The sequence below is a fragment of the Lactuca virosa genome, chromosome 7 (assembly GCF_052849685.1).
Source record: "Lactuca virosa cultivar CGN04683 chromosome 7, Lactuca_virosa_CGN04683_v6, whole genome shotgun sequence".
Taxonomy (NCBI): Eukaryota; Viridiplantae; Streptophyta; class Magnoliopsida; order Asterales; family Asteraceae; genus Lactuca; species Lactuca virosa.
Genome location: NC_136432.1, coordinates 16,064,312 through 16,087,054, shown reverse-complemented (window position 1 = coordinate 16,087,054; position 22,743 = coordinate 16,064,312). Strand labels below are relative to the sequence as shown.

The 22,743-nt window shown below is 33.4% G+C and overlaps 1 protein-coding gene across 4 annotated transcripts; it reads left to right on the top strand.

Annotated features, from left to right (window-relative positions):
* The first annotated feature begins 16,331 nt into the window (after nucleotides 1-16,331).
* Nucleotides 16,332-22,389, top strand: LOC145124357 (tRNA(His) guanylyltransferase 1-like). Of its 4 annotated transcripts, none has more exons than XM_079059669.1 (15): nucleotides 16,332-16,540; nucleotides 17,449-17,749; nucleotides 18,483-18,592; nucleotides 18,681-18,812; nucleotides 18,917-18,961; nucleotides 19,074-19,243; nucleotides 19,516-19,601; nucleotides 19,700-19,807; nucleotides 19,923-20,179; nucleotides 20,256-20,387; nucleotides 20,470-20,514; nucleotides 20,601-20,770; nucleotides 20,877-20,962; nucleotides 21,865-21,972; nucleotides 22,065-22,389. In XM_079059669.1, the coding sequence occupies exons 3-15, from the start codon at nucleotides 18,489-18,491 to the stop codon at nucleotides 22,197-22,199; spliced, it is 1,578 nt and encodes a 525-aa protein (XP_078915795.1). In that variant the 5' UTR covers nucleotides 16,332-16,540; nucleotides 17,449-17,749; nucleotides 18,483-18,488; the 3' UTR covers nucleotides 22,200-22,389. The 4 variants fall into 4 exon arrangements, with proteins under 4 accessions (XP_078915795.1, XP_078915794.1, XP_078915792.1 ...); XM_079059668.1 differs by having other exon boundaries at nucleotides 17,388-17,749; XM_079059666.1 differs by having other exon boundaries at nucleotides 17,333-17,749.
* The last annotated feature ends 354 nt before the right edge of the window (nucleotides 22,390-22,743 follow it).

The window sequence follows — 22,743 nt, the reverse complement described above, 5'->3', positions numbered from 1 at the left end:
GGCATGTTTCAATCTCGAGTGTGCCCTTCAGGTTTTGTGACTGGGATGCCGAGGATCACAAAACAAGGTGTGAAGTAACCATGCAAATATACTTGGTACCCTTAATATTTACCCCTCAATCAATGTGCCGGTTAACCACACACGCTCCAACGATACTATGATAAACATTAAGTTACCCTTTGCCTACCTTGTTAAGTCCAGTTTAGTGTGGCGGTTAACCACACACGCTCCACTAACAGCTTAAACAAAGTGCAAAGTGTAATTTCATGGATTAGCACCTTATTCACATTTTCCTATGTAACTAAGATTGGGAATTTATAAAAAGTTTAGTTACTTAGTATTTATCATTAATACTTTTAATGAAGGGAGAATTATAGTCCTTGTCCTACCTGTTCGGCTAACGACCCTCCACCAGTCAAGGAAGCGGTGGGTGAGAGTGGACACCCATTAAACTGCCATTTTATAGGCAGTAACCTTATACCCCCCTTATAGACCGGCTTCGTGAATGAGACCTACTAATGGTAAGACGACTTGCTCTTATACATATAATATATTAAACTTTTAATATTATAATAGTATAAGGGTGTATTTTAGACATTTAAAATACTTGGTGGTTTAATGTATTAATTAAACTATACTCTTAATTTAATTAAATTTAAACCATGTCATTATGGAATTATTAATTCTCTTTTAATTAAACACTTTAATTATCTATTAATAAAGTCCATAAGAGTTAATTGAATTATTCAATAAAACATCATAATTTCAATTATTAAATTCAAAATTAAAACCATTTAATTAATTGTTTAAGTTATGAACCCAAGAGTTTTAGAATTCAATTCTTTTTTTTTATCATAAAAAAACTTTTTCCAAATTCCAAAACTTGAGGGCAAGTTTTGTAACTCTTGAAAACTTTTGGATTCCATAACTTATGGAGTTAAATACTTGTTTTATGATGAAACTTTTCATGTTCCATAACTTAAGAACAAGTTATGGAATTCCTTAAAATATTAAGACCAAGTTTTGTAACTCCATAAAAAACTTTGAATCAATTTTTTTAAAAACCTTTTCATATCCATAACTTATGGAGGTTTCAAAAAACTCTTTAGATCAAACTTTTAAAACTAATAAAATAATCATATCATTTTATCTTTTACTAAATTTGACCTAATTCAACTCATATAGCAAATGATTCAAATTTTACAAATAATTAGTTTTTCACAAAAACAAGTAATTATCTTAAAATTTGACAAACGTCATTTTTTTTCTTTTTTTTCCAACTTTGAAAATAAAACATTTGCATCAATATAACAGAAAACAACTCATGGCTCTGATACCACTGTTGGATTTTGAGCATTCTAACACTCCTATGGTGTACATGCAACCCTATAAACCTTGGATCTATGTTTTCTCTATTATACATGCAAATATTAACTATTCCAAGGTTTCATCCTAACTAGCATATTATGAAGCACCTATACTACAAAGTTCTAGTTAGATGACATACCTTTTGATGTAACTTGATGTCTTCAAGCTTTAAGAGCTTAGCCCCAATAGTGTGGAAGCCTCAAATGGAATCACAAATCACCAAAACACCTTGGAAGAACTTGAGAGAATATGTATGCACACTAAAATCGGCCCACTCTTATTTTCACACACTTGTACCAATTTTGTGAGCCAAGGACCCCTTTATATATTATGGAGGATTAGGGTTACATCCATGTAAACCCTAATACCCATGACCTTTCATTTACATAGGATCCATGGGTTAAAAGCCCCATGGACCATCCATGAAAGCTTAGCCCAACCTAAATGAACTTGGCCTATTCCATATATATAAGAGTCCATATTTAATTAGTTCTTTTTGATCACTTAATTAATTCTAAATTAATTCTTGATCAATACTAATTAAATAATATGATTCCATATTAATATATTAGAACTTATAATATATTAATATAAATCATAAATATACTATTCTCAAAAGACTATCCATATAAATTGTGCCGGTGAAGTGCAACCCAAATGGACCATGCCGGGTTGGGTCAAGTACATACCAAATATAGTTATGGACTTAGACATTAATTCAACAATAACACTAATCTTCAAAATCTTCAAGTTCTTCCCAAGTGTTCTTGAGAGCAAAAGAGTAGTTCTCCTCAAGTTTTTATTTTTTTTTGATGATGAATAATGCTCCAAACCTCCAGCAAAAAGGCCTCATTTCCAGATTCAAAAGCTCCCCAAAAGCTACCCACCAACCTTCCCAAAATAGAGTCAAAAAGTCAAAACTCGGATTCACTTCAGCACAATCCACGCGGACCGTTTGTGGATCCACACGGACCGCGTGGGTCTCGCTGATTGTGGGACTTGGCCCATTTAAAATATATTCCAGCCCAATCTTTTCATTCACACTTCAGCCCACATGCATAACTCTTGGGAGCCCAATTGTGCTATTCCAAAGCCTCCAATGATGGTCCAATGCTCCTTTTGTCTTCCGTAGCTCGAGTCCTCGTCCAAAGATTAAATCCAACGCGCTTCTTGCTTATATTGACACCGAGCCCAATTGCACCACCTAAAGTTCACAAGCAATCCACAAGCCTCCAATTATCCCGCACTCCTTCCATACCTCCAGTAACAAATAGTCTTCAGTAAATCCTGCAAAATAAGCTCAAAAGACTGGAAAGCACCCGGTAAAGGAGAAAAATAATAAAAAGAGAAAATATGCATGAAGATTAACTAGAATGAGATGGTTTTAACTAAAAATAAACTATGAAAATAAGTAATAAAAATGAAACTATCAGACTCTAAATGTTGGATTAGGTGTTTAAGCCCATAACTGTAATTGGTATGTACTTGACCCGAGAGTAGCATGGTCCATTTCGGGTTGCCTTCACTAGAACAATCTGATAGGATGGATATTTGAGAAAGAGGTTATTTTTGATTTATTAATATATTATAAGTATAATATATTAATTGAGAAATCATATTATTTAATTAATATTGGTCAAGAATTAATTTGGAATTAATTTAGTGATCAAAAGAGATTAATTAAATTAAGGGGACTGATTAAGTAAATCAGTAATACATATAGTTTGGGCCAATGATCCATGATTGATTAGTGATGGACTAAGTTTATGTGAGAGTCCATGAAGTTTTAGTCCATAAGGCTTATCATATGTATTATTGGATTAAAGGCCCAAGGAATGAATTAGGGTTTACAAGTCGAAACCCTAGGAATTCCACACTATAAAAGTAACCCCTTAGCTCCAAAATCACCACCCCAAGGGTTCTAAGAGAACCCTAGCCGATTTTGGTGGTTCTAACCTCTCTCTCAAAGTCCTCCATTTGTTCGTGGTGTTTGTGACTTGTTTGAGGCATCACACTTGAGGTGCTAAGCTCTTGAAAGGCCAACAACTACAAGCTACAAATAAGAGGTATTATTCTAACTAGTTTTATGATTCATGTACCAAATTTGTATGCTAGATAGGTTCATGCTTTGGATAATTTTTGTTGCATGTATAACTAGAGAAAACTTAGATCCAAAGCATTAGGGTTGTATGTGCACCATATGAGTGTTATAGTACTTAAAACCCAACAGTGGTATCAGAGCCATGGGTGTTTTCTGTTATATAGATGCAATTGTATTGTTTTCAAAGTTAAAAAAATTATGTTTTTTGCTGTCTTACTGCTGGACTCGACGAGTTGACTCATATGACCATGAACTCGACGAGTCCATAGCCTGGCTCGACGAGTTAGATCATCACTTGACAGATTTTTCGAGTTTTTGGCCCGTTTTGGATTAGAATCATTACCACAAACAGTTTTGGTTCATAAAATTCGATTTTACTGATATGGTAATGATTATCCCCATCCAATAACATGATGATTGTCAAATTTTAAGATAATTACTTGATTTTGTGAAAAACTAGTTATTTGTAGAATTTGGAATTATCTTGTCATATTAGTTAAATTTGATCTAAATGTTTCTTGAAGAGTTTCATAACTTGTTCTCAAGTTATGAAATATGAAAAGTCTCATTCATGAAACATTAAACTCATCAAGTTTTGGAACTCAAAAGTTTTTTTAAGGAGTTACAAAACTTGTCATCAAGTTTGGAATCCAAAAGTTTTTCAAGAGTTACAAAAATTGTCCTTAGGTTTTGGAACTTAAAAAGTCTCTTTTATGAAACATTAACTCTAGTAATTGAAAGGTTTCAAAAGGTGCAACTATTTGGTTCATAACTTAAAAATTAATTAAATAGTTTTTAATTTTGAATTTTTATAACCTTGATGTTTTGAATAGTTCAATTACACTCTTATGGATTTTATTAAGTTAATTAAATAGTTAATTAAGAGAGTATTGTTAAATCCATAATGATATGGTTTAAGTTTAATTAAATTAAGAGTATAATTTATTAATAGATTAAACCACCAAGTATTTTAAATGTGTAAAATACACCCTTATACTATATAACATTAAAAGTCTAATATATTATATATGTATAAGTAAAAGGTCAGTCTTACCGTTAGTGGGCCTCATTCACGAAGCTGATTTATAAGGGGTGTTTAAGGAAATTGCCTATAAAATACCGATTGAATGAGTATCCACTCTTACCCACCACACTCTTGACTAGTGGAGGGTCGTTAGCCGAACGGGTTGGATAGGACACAAACTTCCATTAAAAGTATAATGAAATACCAAGTAACTAAATGCTTTAAAAATTCCCAATCTTAGTTACTTAGGAAAAATGTGAATTTGGTGCTAATCCATGAAATTGCACTTTGCACCTTGCCAAGTCGTTAGTGGAGCGTGTGTGGTTAACCGACACACTAACTTGGAATAGTAAGGGTGGCAAAGGGTAGCTTGATGTTTATCATAGATTAATGGAGCATGTGTGGTTAACCGACACATTGATTAGGTGATAAATGACTTTGAGAGTACCAAGCTAATTTGCATGGTTATTCACACCTTGTTTGTGATCCTCGGTATCCCAGTCACAAACTTGAAGGGCATAATCGAGATTAAACATGTCATTGAAAAGTTCAATGAATCTCAAAAGATCTAGGAGTTTTATTTAAAACTGAATTCGTTTAAAATTTCGTTTTCGTGGTGGAATTGGTAAATCGTCATTTACCTACCAACAAATAGTTTGCAATTAGATTACGGAATCCCTCTTCCGAATTGTGAATTTTTGTGTTGGGTCCTAGCCTTAATATTTCATTTAGGTGTTATATTAAGTACTTAAATAAACTAAACTTGAATTTCTCCCTTGAAAATGTCTAGTTTTGACAACTATGGTCTTCCCGAATCTTTTGGAAAAAGCTTTCCTCATGAAGATGATGTTCCCAAAAATATTACTTCACTTCCTCCACCTCCTCCAATAATTCTCCCTGACCCACATGTTCGTCGACTTGAAAAGTTCAAGGTCAGTCAAACCCTATTGGCAAGCAAACACGAAGATGGAAAGTTTGTATGTGCTCACGTCTTGGAGATGAAGTTGCATACTGACAGGCTGGGAATGTTGGGTGTCATTTTCCCGAGGAAGTTGGATGTTGACTTGGTTCTTCAGTCACTCCTCGATTCGTATGGTCAGTTTGTTAAAGACTACTACATGACAGATCACGACATGACCTTTATTGATCTTACCTATTTGCTAATTGCTGCTGAATCAGCAATGATTTGGCGCACTGTTCAAACAAATTTGATTGAAAGATCTGCCTCCCAAACTTCCATGGACATTGACGATGGAAACATTGGAAGTCCAGAAAAGTCTTCTCTTCCCAATGGAAAGGGATCGGCCATGGTCAAACCATTTGACCAAATGGAAAAGAGAAAGGCTAAGCTTGAGATTGTCTTGTGTGCCATTCCGAAAGAGTGTTTGTTTCTATTGCCAAGAGAAGGGGCCTTGGATGCGAAGCTGCCGTATCTACGTGAAGAATCACAAGGATGGAAAAGTCAAAGTGTTTGACTCTGCTTCGGGTAAGTCCATTATCTAACTCTATTAAGTTCCTATTTCTAGATTCTTAATACATGATGTGATAAGATTGCATTTTGATGTTTTGTAGGATCGAAGAAGAGAAAGGAAGCTTAAAGAAAAAGCATGTTGAGTATGATCGCGAAGAGATGGATTTCGATCGCATGATTTGATGATCAGAGTTTTGAGCTGCTGCTTAGGAGTTATGATAGATTGATTAGGAATATTTAGAAACATAGTTTACATATGTACTTGCATTGTAAGGAAAAGTTTTCCGCATTTTATAAATAAGGAAATTTTTTTGATTTTATCTTATTTTATATTTCCTTGAAATGACATTTGTGAAAAATGATATTTGTATGTTTCTATTTTTAGCAATATGGATTTGATTCTTTCGTTTGCGGTAGTGTCTAAATTTACCAAATAAGGAAAGATTCTCATCACCAAGTTTCAATTGGACAGAAACTTGGAATCATGCAACTTGTATTGTATGATGAATGAGAACCTTCATCTTTGGGAAATTAAGACTAATTCCTTATTCACATATCCATGTGAGTCAAGTCAAGGACTAGGGGATCTAGTACACAATGTTGTGCACGGATCAGGTCCACCACAAAGAACGATAAGACTATTCGTCATGATTTACTAAAACCTTAGTGAATATGATTATGCTTACAAGATTAAGTATAATTCTGAATCATTGAAAAAGTTTCAATGTATAGCCAAACGAATAAGAATAATCAATTAGGCAGAAAGATAAAAGTTTCTCCAATCTGAAAGGAAAGGAGAGTACTTTAGTATCGTGTTTTATGATTATCTTAATGATTATAGAACCATATCACAATTGACCCTCTAAGAACATCTTAGTTCACTTGTATGGCTAAGAAGAGGAATCGGGAACTGTTGAAATGGTTAAATCAAAAAGGTGAATCATACTTCGTTCCAAAGTCAAGTCTTAGAGTTATACTCCAAGATTGTGTCTTGAGTGACATGTCCTAAGAAGTTTTGTAACACATCATGAAATGTGGAGTAGAAAAGTTTTCTTGCTCTTGCACATTTGAAATTGGTAGTTGTGATGTTTAGATAAGACAAAGACCAACTAAGACCAATTGAGTGAAGTGTTAATCTTGATAAGAAACCGCACTAACTCTTGAATACGTTTGTCAAGGAATGATTCTTGACAGAGAGTCTTATATGTCAAGAGGTCAGTGGGAGTCTTAAAAGATCTTGAATAGCTTCAAGAACTAATCAAGAATAAACCTATTGTTTATTACTAGCACACGACTTGAGGTTCATAACCTATCGTGTTGACATATTCTTGTTTATGTGCCCATTCCAGTTAAAGTTGACTATGCATGTGAGTTCTATGAGTTCTCAATTGTTTGCATAAGGCAAAGCGCCTTGATCAGTGAAAGTTCATTGACCAGTATAGGTGAGTTGCTAAACAACTTGGAAGACATGGGAGGCCCTTATGCTACCAAGTGGCAAGAAATTAAGATTGAACAAGTTCAGGCCATATGAGTTTGAATCTGCCATAGACCTTATCTGATGATAATGGTTGGAAATGACAGTTTCACATGGATAGGAACACATACACCATAAAATCTAAGTGACATAAGGTTTCTCTCCAATTCATGAAAATGATTGTGAGGAAACGCTTTCACTAAGTAGATTTTAAGGAGATAGCAGTTGTGTTAATTGCGTTCTCAAATTCGATTATGATTACGACATCCCTCTTTATAGTTCGAATTGTGAGAAATGGCAAATAGTTTGAACATTTCGGAACTTATTGGTGTAAGTTCTGAATAGTTTAGACACACATATGAGCTTTCTTATAAAAGGTGTATGAGCTTAGATAAAGGCTTGTCGAAGCATCTCGCATCGGAAATCTGAACTTTGGAAAGAAAGTCAATAAGTATTGATTTCTAGAAGTCCAGCTGACTTCTGGATACATGTCAAAGCTAGTGGGAGCATAAAAGTTATGCTAGTAACAAAATAATTGTTATGCTATTGGGAGCATGATTATTATGTGAGGTGTTGCAAGTTAGCAATACTGGTTATAGGAAACAAAGTTCTGATTTGCAAAGTTGAAAAGTTTGAAAATTTGTTTCGCTATAGTAAGGGAGAGGATACTTATACTTCACTTCAAATCTAAAAGTTTAGATTGAAGTTTTAATCAAACTTAGTCATGAGCATATATGAATATCAGATTGAAATGTTTCAACATTGAAAATTCTATATATGGAAATATTATAGCAAAAGACTGGTCAAGTATCATGTCTTTATGTAAGACATTATGAATCGTATCCCATATGCTTCGGGTATAGGATCGATTGCATAACTATAATATTCACGTATTCTAATTTTCCAAATTCCTAGTGCATTAAGAGGGAAAAAGGACTAGAATCGGATATGACTAAAGTTATTAAACAACTGTCAAGGACGATCTGAGGTTCGCTAAAGATTCATCGCTTGTAGTTGGAAGTATAGTAATGGATGGACTGTATTGAAATTATTATGAATAGACAGGATTCTATTAATAATGAGTGGTCATATGACATATATGGAAATGTTTCCATAATGGGAGATGGATATTAAGAATCTATTTATGCAAGAAGGATGTTCAAAGGAATGTACTTTGAATTTGAGACTTCGCTTCCTTGGAATTGTTTTGTTATCAATCTCCAAATGAATACTTTGTAATATCATTGGCAAAGTCTCTGTGACTTTTGTACCTCGGCATTACAAAAGGATCATTGCATGATAGTGGCAAGAATTAGGTGTTCTTACACTAAGGATTTGGAATTGTGAAATGAGCATCATTGAAATGTTTTCAGTTGATCTATTTCACAAAGTAAGGACCATAGATAAACATAGTGTGCATGCTTGGAGCATGGGATAACTATTGTTTTAATTCAAGTATTAAGTTGATTAATCGAAATATTATACGATGAATAATGTGTAACCAATATGGTGATTAAATAAAAGGTGTTTTATTTATATTAAAAAGTTTTGAGACCATATTGGATTCGATTATTCTTTTGTTTCACTTCACATGTTTTGACTTCCCGAATAATAAGATTATTCAAACCATCCGCAGTCTATCATACTTTGGAAGTAGGTATTGAGGCAAGACTGTTATGAATCCGTATGTAGATTGTCTAAGTGTTAAACATAGCACAAGTTTGCTACAATATTCATGAGTACTCCTGTAATAAGATTTGAGTATTGGATTAAACCCACGCTTATCTAAATAACTTCATGGATTTTATCACGAGTGATTAGTGAGACGATAATATCTTATATTCTTGAAACGAAGACATATAGTTGCAGTTTACAAGTCGGTTGCACATTGATAATATGTAAACGCACCAGTAACTTGGTGTTATAAAACATATTATTGTGTGTGATTTGATGAGTAAATAGAGCAAGCATATGAGTCGAAGTTTATCCATTCCTTTTACCCTAAGAGGGATAAAAAGCGATATCAGTGGGCCCCTCGATGATTTAATGATGACACCCTAAGCGCTTGGCCAAGCCTGGACTGATTTGATTTGTTCAATTAGTCAGTCGTCATGAATCGGAAATCGGAAAACAACAGATGGACAAAGAGAATGATTATGATCCATGTCTCATGTCCATACGATATCTAGAATTGAGGAATATATGATCCCTTATCTAATGGACACGTCAGAGTTCGACATCGGTTTTTGATAGCTACGATTGCTAGTCGGGTTTTGAAGTCGTACCTGCAATTATAGTTATTAGACTTATCCAAGTGGGAGACTGTTGGATTATGTGTCTAAGCCCATAACTATATTTGGTATGTAGTTGACCCGAGAGTAGCATGGTCCATTTCAGGTTGCCTTCACCAGAACAATCTGATAGGATGGATATTTGAGAAAGAGGTTATTTTTGATTTATTAATATATTATAAGTATAATATATTAATTGAGAAATCATATTATTTAATTAATATTGGTCAAGAATTAATTTGGAATTAATTTAGTGATCAAAAGAGGTTAATTAAATTATGGTGACTGATTAAGTAAACCAGTAATACATATAGTTTGGGCCAATGATCCATGATTGATTAGTGATGGACTAAGTTTATGTGAGAGTCCATGAAGTGTTAGTCCATAAGGCTTATCATATGGATTATTGGATTAAAGGCCCAAGGAATGAATTAGGGTTTACAAGTTGAAACCCTATGAATTCCACACTATAAAAGTAACCCCTTAGCTCCAAATTCACTACCCCAAGGGTTCTAAGAGAACCCTAGCCGATTTTGGTGGTTCTAGCCTCTCTCTCAAAGTCCTCCATTTGTTCGTGGTGTTTGTGACTTGTTTGAGGCATCACACTTGAGGTGCTAAGCTCTTGAAAGGCCAACAACTACAAGCTACAAATAAGAGGTATTCTTCTAACTAGTTTTAGATTCATTTACCAAATTTGTATGCTAGATAGGTTTCATGCTTTGGATAATTTTTGTTGCATGTATAACTAGAGAAAACTTAGATCCAAAGCATTAGGGTTGTATGTGCACCATAGGAGTGTTACAGTACTTAAAACCCAACACTAAATGCTTCCAAGAGCTCAAAAGGACAGCTCTTATGGGCTGGAACTACCAGAACACAAGAAATCTCAACTATGGAATCAAAATTTCACATAAAACACCCCAAAACTACAACTAAGCATGCAATGGTCAAGGTTGGAACTTGATACCTCAAATAAGTCAGAAAAGATGCCAAACTTCTGGATCTACAAGCTCTCTTCAAGTCCTTGCTCCTTCTTCAAACTCATTGCTCTTCAAAACCACCAAAACAACATCAAAATGCTCAAAGTAAGCTCAAGATACATGCCATGGAGTTAGGATTCGAGTTGGGCACTTTGAGAACAAGTGAAGTTGAGAGGATAAGGGTTTGGAGGGTTATAAGTTGTTTAAATATGGGGCAAACCCTAAAAATTAGGGTTGGCATCTGATCATCCTACGCCCAGCGTATGTATGGGTACGCCCAGCGTACGCATAGGGGCTCCCCGTTCCGCGCCTCATATATGTACGCCGTGCGTACACCCTGTACACCCAGCGGACGCTCCGCCCCAAAATCCCAACATTTCATAATTATAACTTGAATAAAAAGCAACATAATACCTGACAAATCCCGGACGTTACAGTTTCCCATCAAGAAGAAATAGCTTATTTATTGATACTTACAAATTAATAAGAAATAACTATTGAATGACTAATTTCTATATTGAATAACTAATTGTTCTTACATTATAACTAATATATAATGGTCTAAATTTTTCCTGACATACGTATGCAAAACAAGTAATATTCACAATTGGAGGATTCATTTTTTATACTAACATGTGAGGAACATGAGCTTTTTTTTTTGCTTCTCTGTGGATATAAATGGAACATTTGATTGGCATACCATTTGATATTGCAGGTTTTGGGTACAAAGTTTTTTCAAGAGTGGATCTAATATATTTTTTTGTGTATCCCATCTCTATTACATAAAGGTTCCGTGAATCTTTATCCGTCAAAAAAGTATGTTTTTTGTTCTTTTTCTCCATTTTTTGGTTTATACTTCTTGAAAAAAAACAACTCACCATTAAAGTATGTATTAACTATTATCAATTGTATTTTAAATATTATGCTTTTATTTCATATTATTTATGCGCTTCCAGCCCAAGGTCCGTTCAAAACAAGCTTCAAGTTGTTATTTATCGTTTTTTTTGTTAATTTTTTCGTTTGTTGTGAAATTTATGTATTTGGCCTCTTCTATCTTTACCGATGATTAAAATTTCATGGATACTAATCCTATCAAAATGTTTAAAGCTTGGTGATTGTTTAATTATTTTCAGGTTGGGATATGCATTTGTTAACATTATTGTGGCTCCTGTGTTAGTTAATATATCCTATCTTTCTCTTAATTATTTTATCCAATTTATAGGCTTATATACTTGTAACATCCCAAATTTTGAGTCCAAAAATTTCATTTTAATTAACTGAGTATAAAACATTCATAGGAAAACTACGTGAAAATATATCGTTGGTAAATCAACATAACATGTCTGAAAACCCAAATCATAAAGTAACAACATATCAGAGTACAATCCCAGAACATCTCAAGTGCGGAAAATCAATGCGTGTGTGTATGATGTGCTGCTACCGCGCCAACTCCTTCCCCTTTGATGAAGAGGTACCTGAAACCAAAACTGTAAGCACGAAGCTTAGTGAGTTCCCCCATCGTACCGCATACCATACATTCACATAACATACATATACTGTCAGGCATATCTGGGTGCCCGACCTACCCCTTCGGTCCTCTCGACCGGATACTGCCTAGCATATTTGGGTGCTGGCCTCCCCTTTGGTCCTCTCGACCGGATACTGCCTAGCATATCTGGGTGCTGGCCTCCCCTTCGGTCCTCTCGACCGGATACTGGGGACTATTTCACCCCTCTACTACTACCACACAACATATAACACATAATCATATTCTATCTAGCATGACTGGGTATGACTACCCCCTTCGGCCCTATCGACCAGAAATCTTGGGGACTATCTCCCCTACTGCTACTAGCATATAACATCATATCATACTAGCACATAACACATCAGGTAGTAGCAAACCTAGATGAATATCACAAAGACAGTCATCTAACATACAACTCCTACTGGTGGGCCGACATTGTGGCCGTAGACCCACCACTACTGGAAGGTAACTCACCTTGAACGAAGCTGCTGATAATCTGCGCGGGGAAAGTCTCTGTCTACTGCTGCTCCGGAAATCCTCCGGCTATAATCCCCACAAAACACTTAGTCAGAGTCTGATATCTATTCTCGGGGTAAAATGACCATTTTACCCCTTACCAAGTCCAAGACAAAGTCAAAGTCAACTTCCAGTTGACCTGACTCGCCGAGTTGGGCCGCCAACTCGTCGAGTCCCTATCCTTTCATCTGTCCTTCTTCACGCCTCTACTCGTCGAGTTTGGCAACGAATCGACGAGTTCTCCTTCTGGAACAACCCCGGATGAACCTTCATCCGACTCACCGAGTTGTATGAACAACTCGTCGAGTTCATTCTCAAGAGTTGGGAGATTGCCTTGGACTCGCCGAGTCTGTTCATGTACTCGCCGAGTCCTATGAACTCCAGGACTATGGCTTATCCCAATACGTTGGGGTCACTCCTCCGGACTCTCTAAAACCTTTCCAGCACTCCACTGGGTCTCCTTGACCTATAACAGAAAATGGGAGTCTAACCTCGGACTCGCCGAGTCCCAAGAACGACTCGCCGAGTCGATACAGTCCAAGTCTTATTTCTTCGATTTCTGGTGTACAAATCTTGTCCAAATGATAGATCTAGGTCCCTAAACTCGATCTAGCACGTAAAGTTACGAACTTTACGTGCATGCATGGGACTTTGAGTCTAAAAGGCTCTAAAAGAGACTCTTGGGTTGCATGGGGGCTTCCATGGGTGCAAAAGCAGCCCCATTCTCCCTTGTAATTCCTCCATGGACCTAGATCCGAAGCCTCAACCCCCAACCATGCTTGCAATCATGGTTGGTTACCAAGAATGGCTTATAAAAGCCCTAAATCTCCCCAAAAAGGGTTCTAGCAAAAGAACAAGCAAGGTATCGACTTTATACCTTCTGTGAACTGCAAATGGTGCACAAACTTGAACTCCCTTGGTCTCCTCTTGATTCCTCTAGACTTTTCCTTCTCCTTTGAGTTCAAAATCACCAAAAAGCACCACAAATGCCTTAGCTCTTTATACAAACGGCTAGGGTTTGCTATGGGGGTTTTCTGGAAGCAATAGGGACGAAGGGTGGCTGAATGAGATGTTTAAATAGGGTGCAGACCCTTAGATTAGGGTTTTGTCCAGTCAGAGCCTACTCGTCGAGTCTGAAGCCGACTCGACGAGTCCTTCATTTAAATCCCGAATTAAATCCGTTTCTACTCGACGAGTTGGTCCTTCAACTCGCCGAGTCCCAGGCCAAAAATGCAAAATACATAAATAAAATACATACCAGGAACCAGGTGCTACAATACTACAAAAAATAAAAGAACTGCAAGAGCAATTGGATGTGCACATACTAAGGGAGGTATGAAGTTCACATTTCTCATAATTATTTTATGCAATTTCTTTGATGAACTGATTTGATCATTCATTGCTTTGAAGTTTACATTCCATGTTGACTTGGTCAAATTCTTTCTTATGTTTTTATCGTTGCATGGTTTCAGGATGATTTGGAGAGATAACCTTTCGCAATCACAAAAAGAAATAAACTAATGGCATCATAAAGAGGTAACTTATTCAAGTAGCCAAAATGATTGTTATAATTGTAATAAATGCTACATATGTTTAATTACTTATTGTTGATTTGTTATATCCATTTTTGATTTGATCACCAGACTGAGTTTGAGACAAGAACTTTACAGTTGCAAACGGAAAAAGATTCCTGGCTTCAAAAAGAGGTGAGTCAATATTAATAAATTTTGTAACCCGATTGATTTTAGCATTATCCTTATAACAACTGCTCATTTTTCAAGGTGATAATCAAAAAATAGTAAACCGGTTGGTTGAAGAAATAAATACTTTGAACAAGGATAATGCCAAAGCCTTGCAGGTGATTGAGCTGGAAGCATCCAAACATGATATTTCCCACCAAAACCAACAGCTGAAAGAACACATGTCTGTTCTTCTGTCAAAGATTCAAGACCTTGAGAATTCTATGGCTACCCAATTATCATCTGAAAAGTCAAAGTCAAAGGTTTGTATCATTTTTTATAACCCAACATATTGTACTATAATTTATATACAATTTTTTAGGTGATGATCGATTTTTGTTTGGCGATGTAGCATGTTGTTATGGAAGATGAGGAGATGAAGACACAACTGGAATCTGCAAGGGGTCTGATTGAGAAACTGGTTTTTGAAAATGAGAAGCTTATTGAGAAAGTGAACAACTTAAATGGTGAAGTAACAACAACTGATGATCCAATGGTGACAAATTCTGAAGCTGATGATGAAACTTCAGCTACAGAGACAACTGATGATAGAATTATAGAGTCCATGAAAAAAATATAATTATATAGTGAACAGTCTGATCTTCGCAACACGGATAATACATCCATAGTTATTAATGTAGTTTTAATTAAATGTTAGTTTTTTAATTAGTTGTATTTTAGAAAAAGATTTTTATATATGATTATATTTTTTATTTTTCATTCGGACTATCCACGTGTTATTTTTTCGTTCGGACTATGAATGTGTTATTTTTAGTTCATACTACTATTGAGTTTTTTTTTGTTCACTTAATATATATATATATATATATATATATATATATATATATATATATATATATATTTCGTTCAGACAAATCATGTGTTAATAACGATAACTTTAATTTTAGGGACTATTTATATAAATTATCTTTAACACTATTCAAATCATAGAGCTATTGTTATTGTTTTCGTTTACTGTAATCATTATGTAAAAATTGATTTACAAGAAAGGTATTCAATGCCTATTGTTTTGCCATTGTGATATTTTCACACATCACCATATGATATTGAATGAGAATCTATGTATAGTGCTAGAGTAAATGTGTACGTTCAACCAAATAGACCATACAATAATTGTGATATAGGCAATGTGATTGTACCGGATTATTAACAAATAAGTTATAGTTTATTTACTATTATTTATTTAATAGTTCATTCCAAACCCACTAAATCATATATCAATTTTTATATAAAACAAAAAATAAACAAAAACTAAAAATAATATGTCAATTCTAATATAAAAACAAAATCGAAAAAAATTAATAAAAAAGAATAACACATATAATTCGAACGAAATAGTCCCAATGAACAAAAAATAAAAATAAAAATTAATAGTATTAATAGCCATAATAATCATATATGTTTAATAAAAATATTAAAAAGAAAAATAACTTGCACTATATATGAATACGAAAAATCACTATGAAGAATAACACAAAATACGAATAAAATAGTAAAAAAAAAAACAAAAAAAAAGTATTTTTTTTTTCATAATATTAATAAGCATACGTATTTAATTTAAATAAAATTATTAAATAGGAAACAGAAAAAAAAAGAAAAACAATTAGGGGTATGTAAAGTTATTTTTAAGAACCCTTTGAGCTATTAATCCCTTGTCTGGTTAGGGGTTGTTTGTTTACCTTTTAATTGTAAAATTAAAAAGCAATGTCTTAAAATTTTAGATTCAGAATGTTTGTTTACCTATTATACGTATTATATTTTACCTCTTAAGCTTAAAAATACCTCAAAAAAAAAAAAAAAAAAAAAAAAAACCCGCGTTCCTTCTGTTTGCCCTAAATCGACCGCCTCTTTCTTTCCTTCCCCAACAGCGTCTTCTGCCATCGCGTTCTCCCCTCCAGGTCCGACGCCTGCGACTACTCCCACCGACGACGCCAGCGACGCCGCTCACCGACGACGCCAGCAACGCCGCCAGCCTCCGCCGCCGCAAGGTCTTCCAGCTCCGATTTTAATTCCGCCGACTGCAGCAGGTTCGATTTCTTCCTTCTGTTTCTTCCTTTTTTGCCCTTGAATTCATTGGTCTTGTTTGTTCCTTCCTTCCCTTCAAAATTGATAATCAAAAATCGAATTTATTATGCTATCATTTTCTGATTTGTTAAATCAAAATTAATAGTTGATGTTTTGCTCCATTATGATGTTATATGCTCCATTATGATGTTCAATGGATATGATCAAATATTGATGGTGAATTTTGATGTTATATGCTGAAATTTGATGTTATATGCTGAATTTTGATGTTATATGCTGAATTTTGGTGTTATTTTGATGTTATGTCTAATATTTTCATGAGTATTATGCTGAATTTAGATGTTATATGCTGAATTTTGATGTTATATGCTGAATTTTGGTGTTATTTTGATGTTATGTCTAATGTTTTCATGAGTATTATGCTGAATTTAGATGTTATATGCTGAATTTTGGTGTTATTTTGATGTTATGTCTAATGTTTTCATGAGTATTATGCTGAAATTTTGTTGCTGAATTCTTACTTCTCTTTGATGTTTATGAAATATGGAATGGGGTTCACAAGGAAATGAATACATGGATAATTTGCGTGACCAGATTGCGAATCAATTGGGGTGAAATAAAATTTGTAGGATTTTATTTGGATTTTAGTATGATTTTGTGGATTTAAAAATATTTATGTTTGATTTGGATTTGTGTTTAATTTTGATTTATGCTAAATTTGGATTTTATATGGTGTTTATATTTTTTTAATACATATTTAAGAAAATTTATTAGGTTATTTTTTAAATAAACAGTTGAATTCAATAAAAAATAAAACAGAAGGGTAAAATGGTCATTTTAATAATTCAGCACAACAATTCAGAGGTCCCAACCAAACAGCATGTTAAACATTCCGCTCTTAAAATTTCAGACTCTCTTAGAAATTCAGACCTCTTAAAAATTCAGATCTTAAAAATTCAGATCCTGCCAAACAGCCCCTTTCTTTTTCTTTTATTTTCATCTACGTCCTCCTTCTTTTTCTTTTTCTTTTAAAAATTCAGATCCTGCCAAACAGCCCCTGGAATGTAAAACACTAGACCCTCTCTTTTTCTTTTATTTTCATCTATGTCCTCCTTCTTCTCCCTCCGCCCCTTTCTCCTCCATCTCCAATCTCCCGTCTGCCTCCCACCTATCTCCAACGCCGCAGCCTCCGCCTCCGCTAGTTTCTGCAGGTAAGGTTTTTCTTTTCTTTTTCCTTTGAAAATCAAGTTCAAGAAGTTTTTTTTGCCCTGAAAATCGACTATCAGATGCCCATATGTTGTTATTTTTTTTTTCTTTTTCCTCTGAAAATCGAGTTCAAGAAATTATAGTTGTTTTGCTCTTTTTTAACCTCTGCGTTTTTTTAGTGGTGTTGATTCTTGCGATAAGCAGAACATAGCTTGAGATAATAGAAAGGGGTAGCAGTGAAAAGCAATTAGGAAATGGGGATAATTAAAGCAACGATTAGGAACTGGGGATAATTAGCAAATGGGCATTTTCAGAGTTCTAAATACAGTTTTATCAATAGAAGATCAGTATATTATAAACTTTTGTACAAAACTGCAAGTATTTTACTTTTTACATGCTAATTTTGTGCAAATTAGTCTCAATATCTTATAGTTTTCAAAATCAAAATACGATGTCTCAATAAGGAAAAGGTTGGAAGTACAATGTTGTAATTGAAAGAAACGATACAGAAGGGTAAAACGGTCATTTTTATCATTCAACACAACAATTTCGAGGTTCCAACCAAACATGTTAAAAATTCAAACCCTCTTAGAAATTCAGATCCTGCCAAACATCCCCTTGATTATGAACGATTTAGTGATTAATTTTATTTAACTTTAGACATTATTTGATAACTAATCAAAATGTACAATCTTTTTCCCTTTTCTAATTTTAATTTCTTGGCTGTGTTGATTGCAGGTTGACATGGCAAATAGCAAGTATGAGTATGTAAAATCTTTTGAAATTGAAGATGAAGTGATGTATCCCAACTTAGTTGTAGTTCGAATTGATGGGTGCAATTTTGAAAGGTAAACTTACAACAATCCATAATTCTATATTTAATTAATCATCATCATCATCATCATTATCATCATAACCTTGTACTAAATTTGTCAGATTTTCTGAAATTAATGAGTTTGAAAAACCAAACGATGAAAAAGCTTTAAATTTGATGAACTCTTGTGCAACCTCAGTGCTTGAGAAGTATCCAGATATAATCTTTGCTTATGGTTTTAGTGATGAATACAGGTGAGAACTTCATTGATCAATAAATACATAAAGATATTATTATTATTATTATTATTATTATTTTATATGAATCTTTAGTTATAGTTTTCTAATGTGAATTGCAGCTTCATTTTCAAGAAGGAAACCAAGTTTTACCAAAGGCGTTCTAGGTGATAATTTAGAATAATGATGAGTTTTCTTAATTTTTTAGATCATGATTTGCAAATTGCAATCTTATAAATAATGTATATCATTGGGTTAACAGTGAAGTTGACACTGCAGCAAGATTCTTTCCCTCATTGTCTCATTCTTCACATCTTTATATGTGGAAAAATGGAGGGAATTCTTTCCTCAAAAGAACATGAAATCTACTCCTTCATTCAAATCACGTGTCATATGCTGTCCATCAGTGGAGGTTCTTCAATCATATCTTGCATGGAGACAAAGAGAATGTGAGTATATTACATATTGCTATTATTATAGGTAAAAGAATGTATATATTTTGCTAATATGCTATTAAATGAATTACATTTTATAAAAATCAGGTTACATATTGCTATTATATGTAAAGAAATGCAAGTATGTTGCTATTATGTTAATAGATGAAGGGTAATTTATACGTTACATGTTACATATTGTTATTATTAAGAAAAATAGTGCCAGATATTTTTCTAGTATGATTTTTTTTTTTTAAAAACAATCTTTCTTGTATTTTTTTTTCTAGGTCATAGCAAAAACCAATACAACACTTGCCTTTGGATGTTGATTAAAAGTGGGAAATCAGAAAGAGAAGCAAATGAAATCTTGAGGGTGTGTATGATTAATGATTCATTTAGTAATCTAGAAAATATGTTTCTATATCTTTCATGTCAATTTTTATATTTCTAAATTGTTTATTATATTTATAGGGCACAAAAAAACAAGAAAAAAATGAGATCCTTTTCCAACAATTTGGTATCAACTACAAAAATCTTCCACAAATGTATCGACAGGGTTCTTGTGTTCTCAAGACAGAGGTTTTTATATCTCATAATTGTTATTTCCATTTATTATTATTTAGTTAATAGTTATTTCTTGATTTATTGACTTGAGTATTCATTCAATAAAGAACTAATCTTAGTTATCATGTAGGTTGAGGATACCTTAAAGATCCATGACAATGAACCCCCTGTCAAAAGACTGCAGAAGAAGGTCATAATTGTCCATTCAGAAAATATAGCTTCTAGAAGTTTCTGGAATGATTACTCCTGTCTTTGCAAGGATCTAAGTGGTTTTGAGCAAAATGTGAATAATATCAAACAAGAGTACATGAAATTGTTTCAGTTTGAGAACAAGTTGCTCCCATTTACTTGGATTGTAATAAGAATAGATGGCTCTCATTTCCACAGGTAAATTAATAAATAAAAAAAAGTAAATTTTTCTTTTTAATTTTCTATTTGGTTTCTTATTATTATTTTTCAGTAGATTTTCTGAGGTTCATGGATTTGAGAAGCCTAATGATGAGCAAGCTTTGAAACTTATGAACTCATGTGCAGTTGCTGTTTTAGAGGAGTTTAAAGACATTGTTTTTGCATATGGAGTAAGTGATGAATACAGGTAAGTTTTGTAATTTGATTATTGATTATTGATTATTGATCTTGTTATATTATTTTAATACAATTAACATATTTATTTTCAGCTTTATCTTAAATAGAAATACTCAACTCTATCAAAGACGCCCGAGGTAATTTCTACATTTTATATTTCTTTTTCTGTAATTACATCAATAAGGAAAAGAAAAATTGAAAAATACCGTTTTTGTCCTTGCAGTGAAATGGTGTCTTCAATTGTCTCATTCTTTTCTTCAACATATGTGATGAAATGGAAAGAATATTTCCCTAAAAAAGAGTTGAAATATCCATCAAATTTTGATGGAAGAGCTGTTTGCTATCCATCATATGAAATTATTCGAGATTATCTTGCTTGGAGACAAGTTGACTGTGAGTAAATTTTATATATTTTTCTTCTTTTATATATTATAATTAACAAAAAGACAATACCATTTTACATTTGTGTGAATTTTTATTTTTGTTTTAATTGGTGTAGGCCACATAAACAATCAGTACAATACTTGCTTTTGGATGCTTGTTAAGTCTGGAAAAACCACAAAGGAAGCTCAAAGTCTTTTAAAGGTCACAACTTTTCTTATAATTGTCTCAAAAACACCAATTTAAACACTTTTTTACATTAAAAGGTAAACCAACTTTGAAAGTTTGTCACAAATTGGTCCCTGTGACCTGCTATAGCAACTTTCCCTTTTTACAATTTTGACCCAAGTTTTATATTTTGTTTCAAATTTGGTCCAAACTAGTTTTACAATTTGTATTTACATGTTTTTTTCAAACTTTGTCTTTTACAACTTCTTTTGCAGCTTTTTTTTCCCAATGTCCTCTTACATTTTTGTTTTTTTGCATGTTTTTCTAAGATATTTTTGTTAATATAAATTAGTGTTTTTTTGCCTATTCGTTTTTACAGATTTGTTTTCTAACTTTTTTTTTTTTTTTTTTTTTACATATTTGTTTTAATGCATGTAAGGTTGTAAAAAACATGTCAAACTCATTTTTTGACATTCGTTTTTACAAATTTGTAAAAATGAAACTAAGTTGGGAAAAAAGGTTGTCAAAAATGTAATTTTATAAAAAGAATGTTGTAAAAAAGCAATTTCTTTTTGTAAAAAAACAAAGTTGGGACAAAAGGCTGTAAAAAAGTAATCTATAAAAAAAATGCTGTAAAGGTTGTGAAAAAGTTGTAAAAAACAGTCTCGTATTGGAAAAAAACAAAGTTTTAAAAAACATGTAAAAAATGATTTGGGGCACATTTGTAAAAAACATTTGGGCCAATTTCGTGATAGAAATTAAACACTTGGGTCAAAATTGTGAAAAAGAAAATTATATATAGCAGGTCAAAGAGATCAGTTTGGGGCAACTTTCATGGTTGTTTAACTCGTGAAGGTTATAAAGTGTGTAAATTGGTGTTTTTAAACATCAAGTGTTATTTTATTTTATAATTTTAAATGAGAATGTTTGTTGTACAGGGTACTCAAACACAAGAGAAGAATCAAATGCTTTTAAATCTATTCAATATTGACTACAAGACATTACCCATCATATTCCGCAATGGCTCCTCTGTATTTTGGGACAAGGTCATCTCTCTCTTTACATTTCAAGTATTTTATAGCTGAAAATGCAATAAGTTGCAACACACTTTGGATTGACTTTTAATTTGGTGGTTCAGGAGATGATGTTGACAGATAATGGAGTGATTACAAAATCTTACAAGAAAGTAGTAGTGGAACATCCGAATATAATTGAAGATTGCTTTTGGGAAACACACCTGCTCATACTTCAAGAGATGTCCCCAAGATCATGAATCCTTTTTTTTTTTAACAGTAGTTTGTGGCTAGGTTTTGGATCCTTTATATTTATTTATTTATTTATTTAAAGTTAAAGTCTGTTCGATGATCGGATGAATTGGAATGACAAATGGATGGAATGAAATGGAATCCTTGTATTTTTGTATAAGGTTTAATGACATTTATTACTAGAAAGCCTTTTAGTTATTTTGTTTGGGAGTTGATATTTCCACTTAATAAATTGATTCATCCACATGTGGTAGAACCCAAGACTCCAACACTGCTAGCCACCCTCGCACTTGAACTTACTTGTCGGTGGAACCTACTACCACCACTGAGAATGTCGTCCACCAGCATAAAGACCGTTGACATTAATACTTTAAAGCTCGGACAAAAAGTGTAGATTGATGCCAAACACATGGACCAAATTCGAAAAGTCAATTACAAAATTTTCTTTTAACAAAAAAAACCCTTATACATTTAATTAGACTTTTACCTAAAACTACATTGTTAATTAATTATTTTTTCATTTAAGCAATCATTAACCTACTATAACATGTT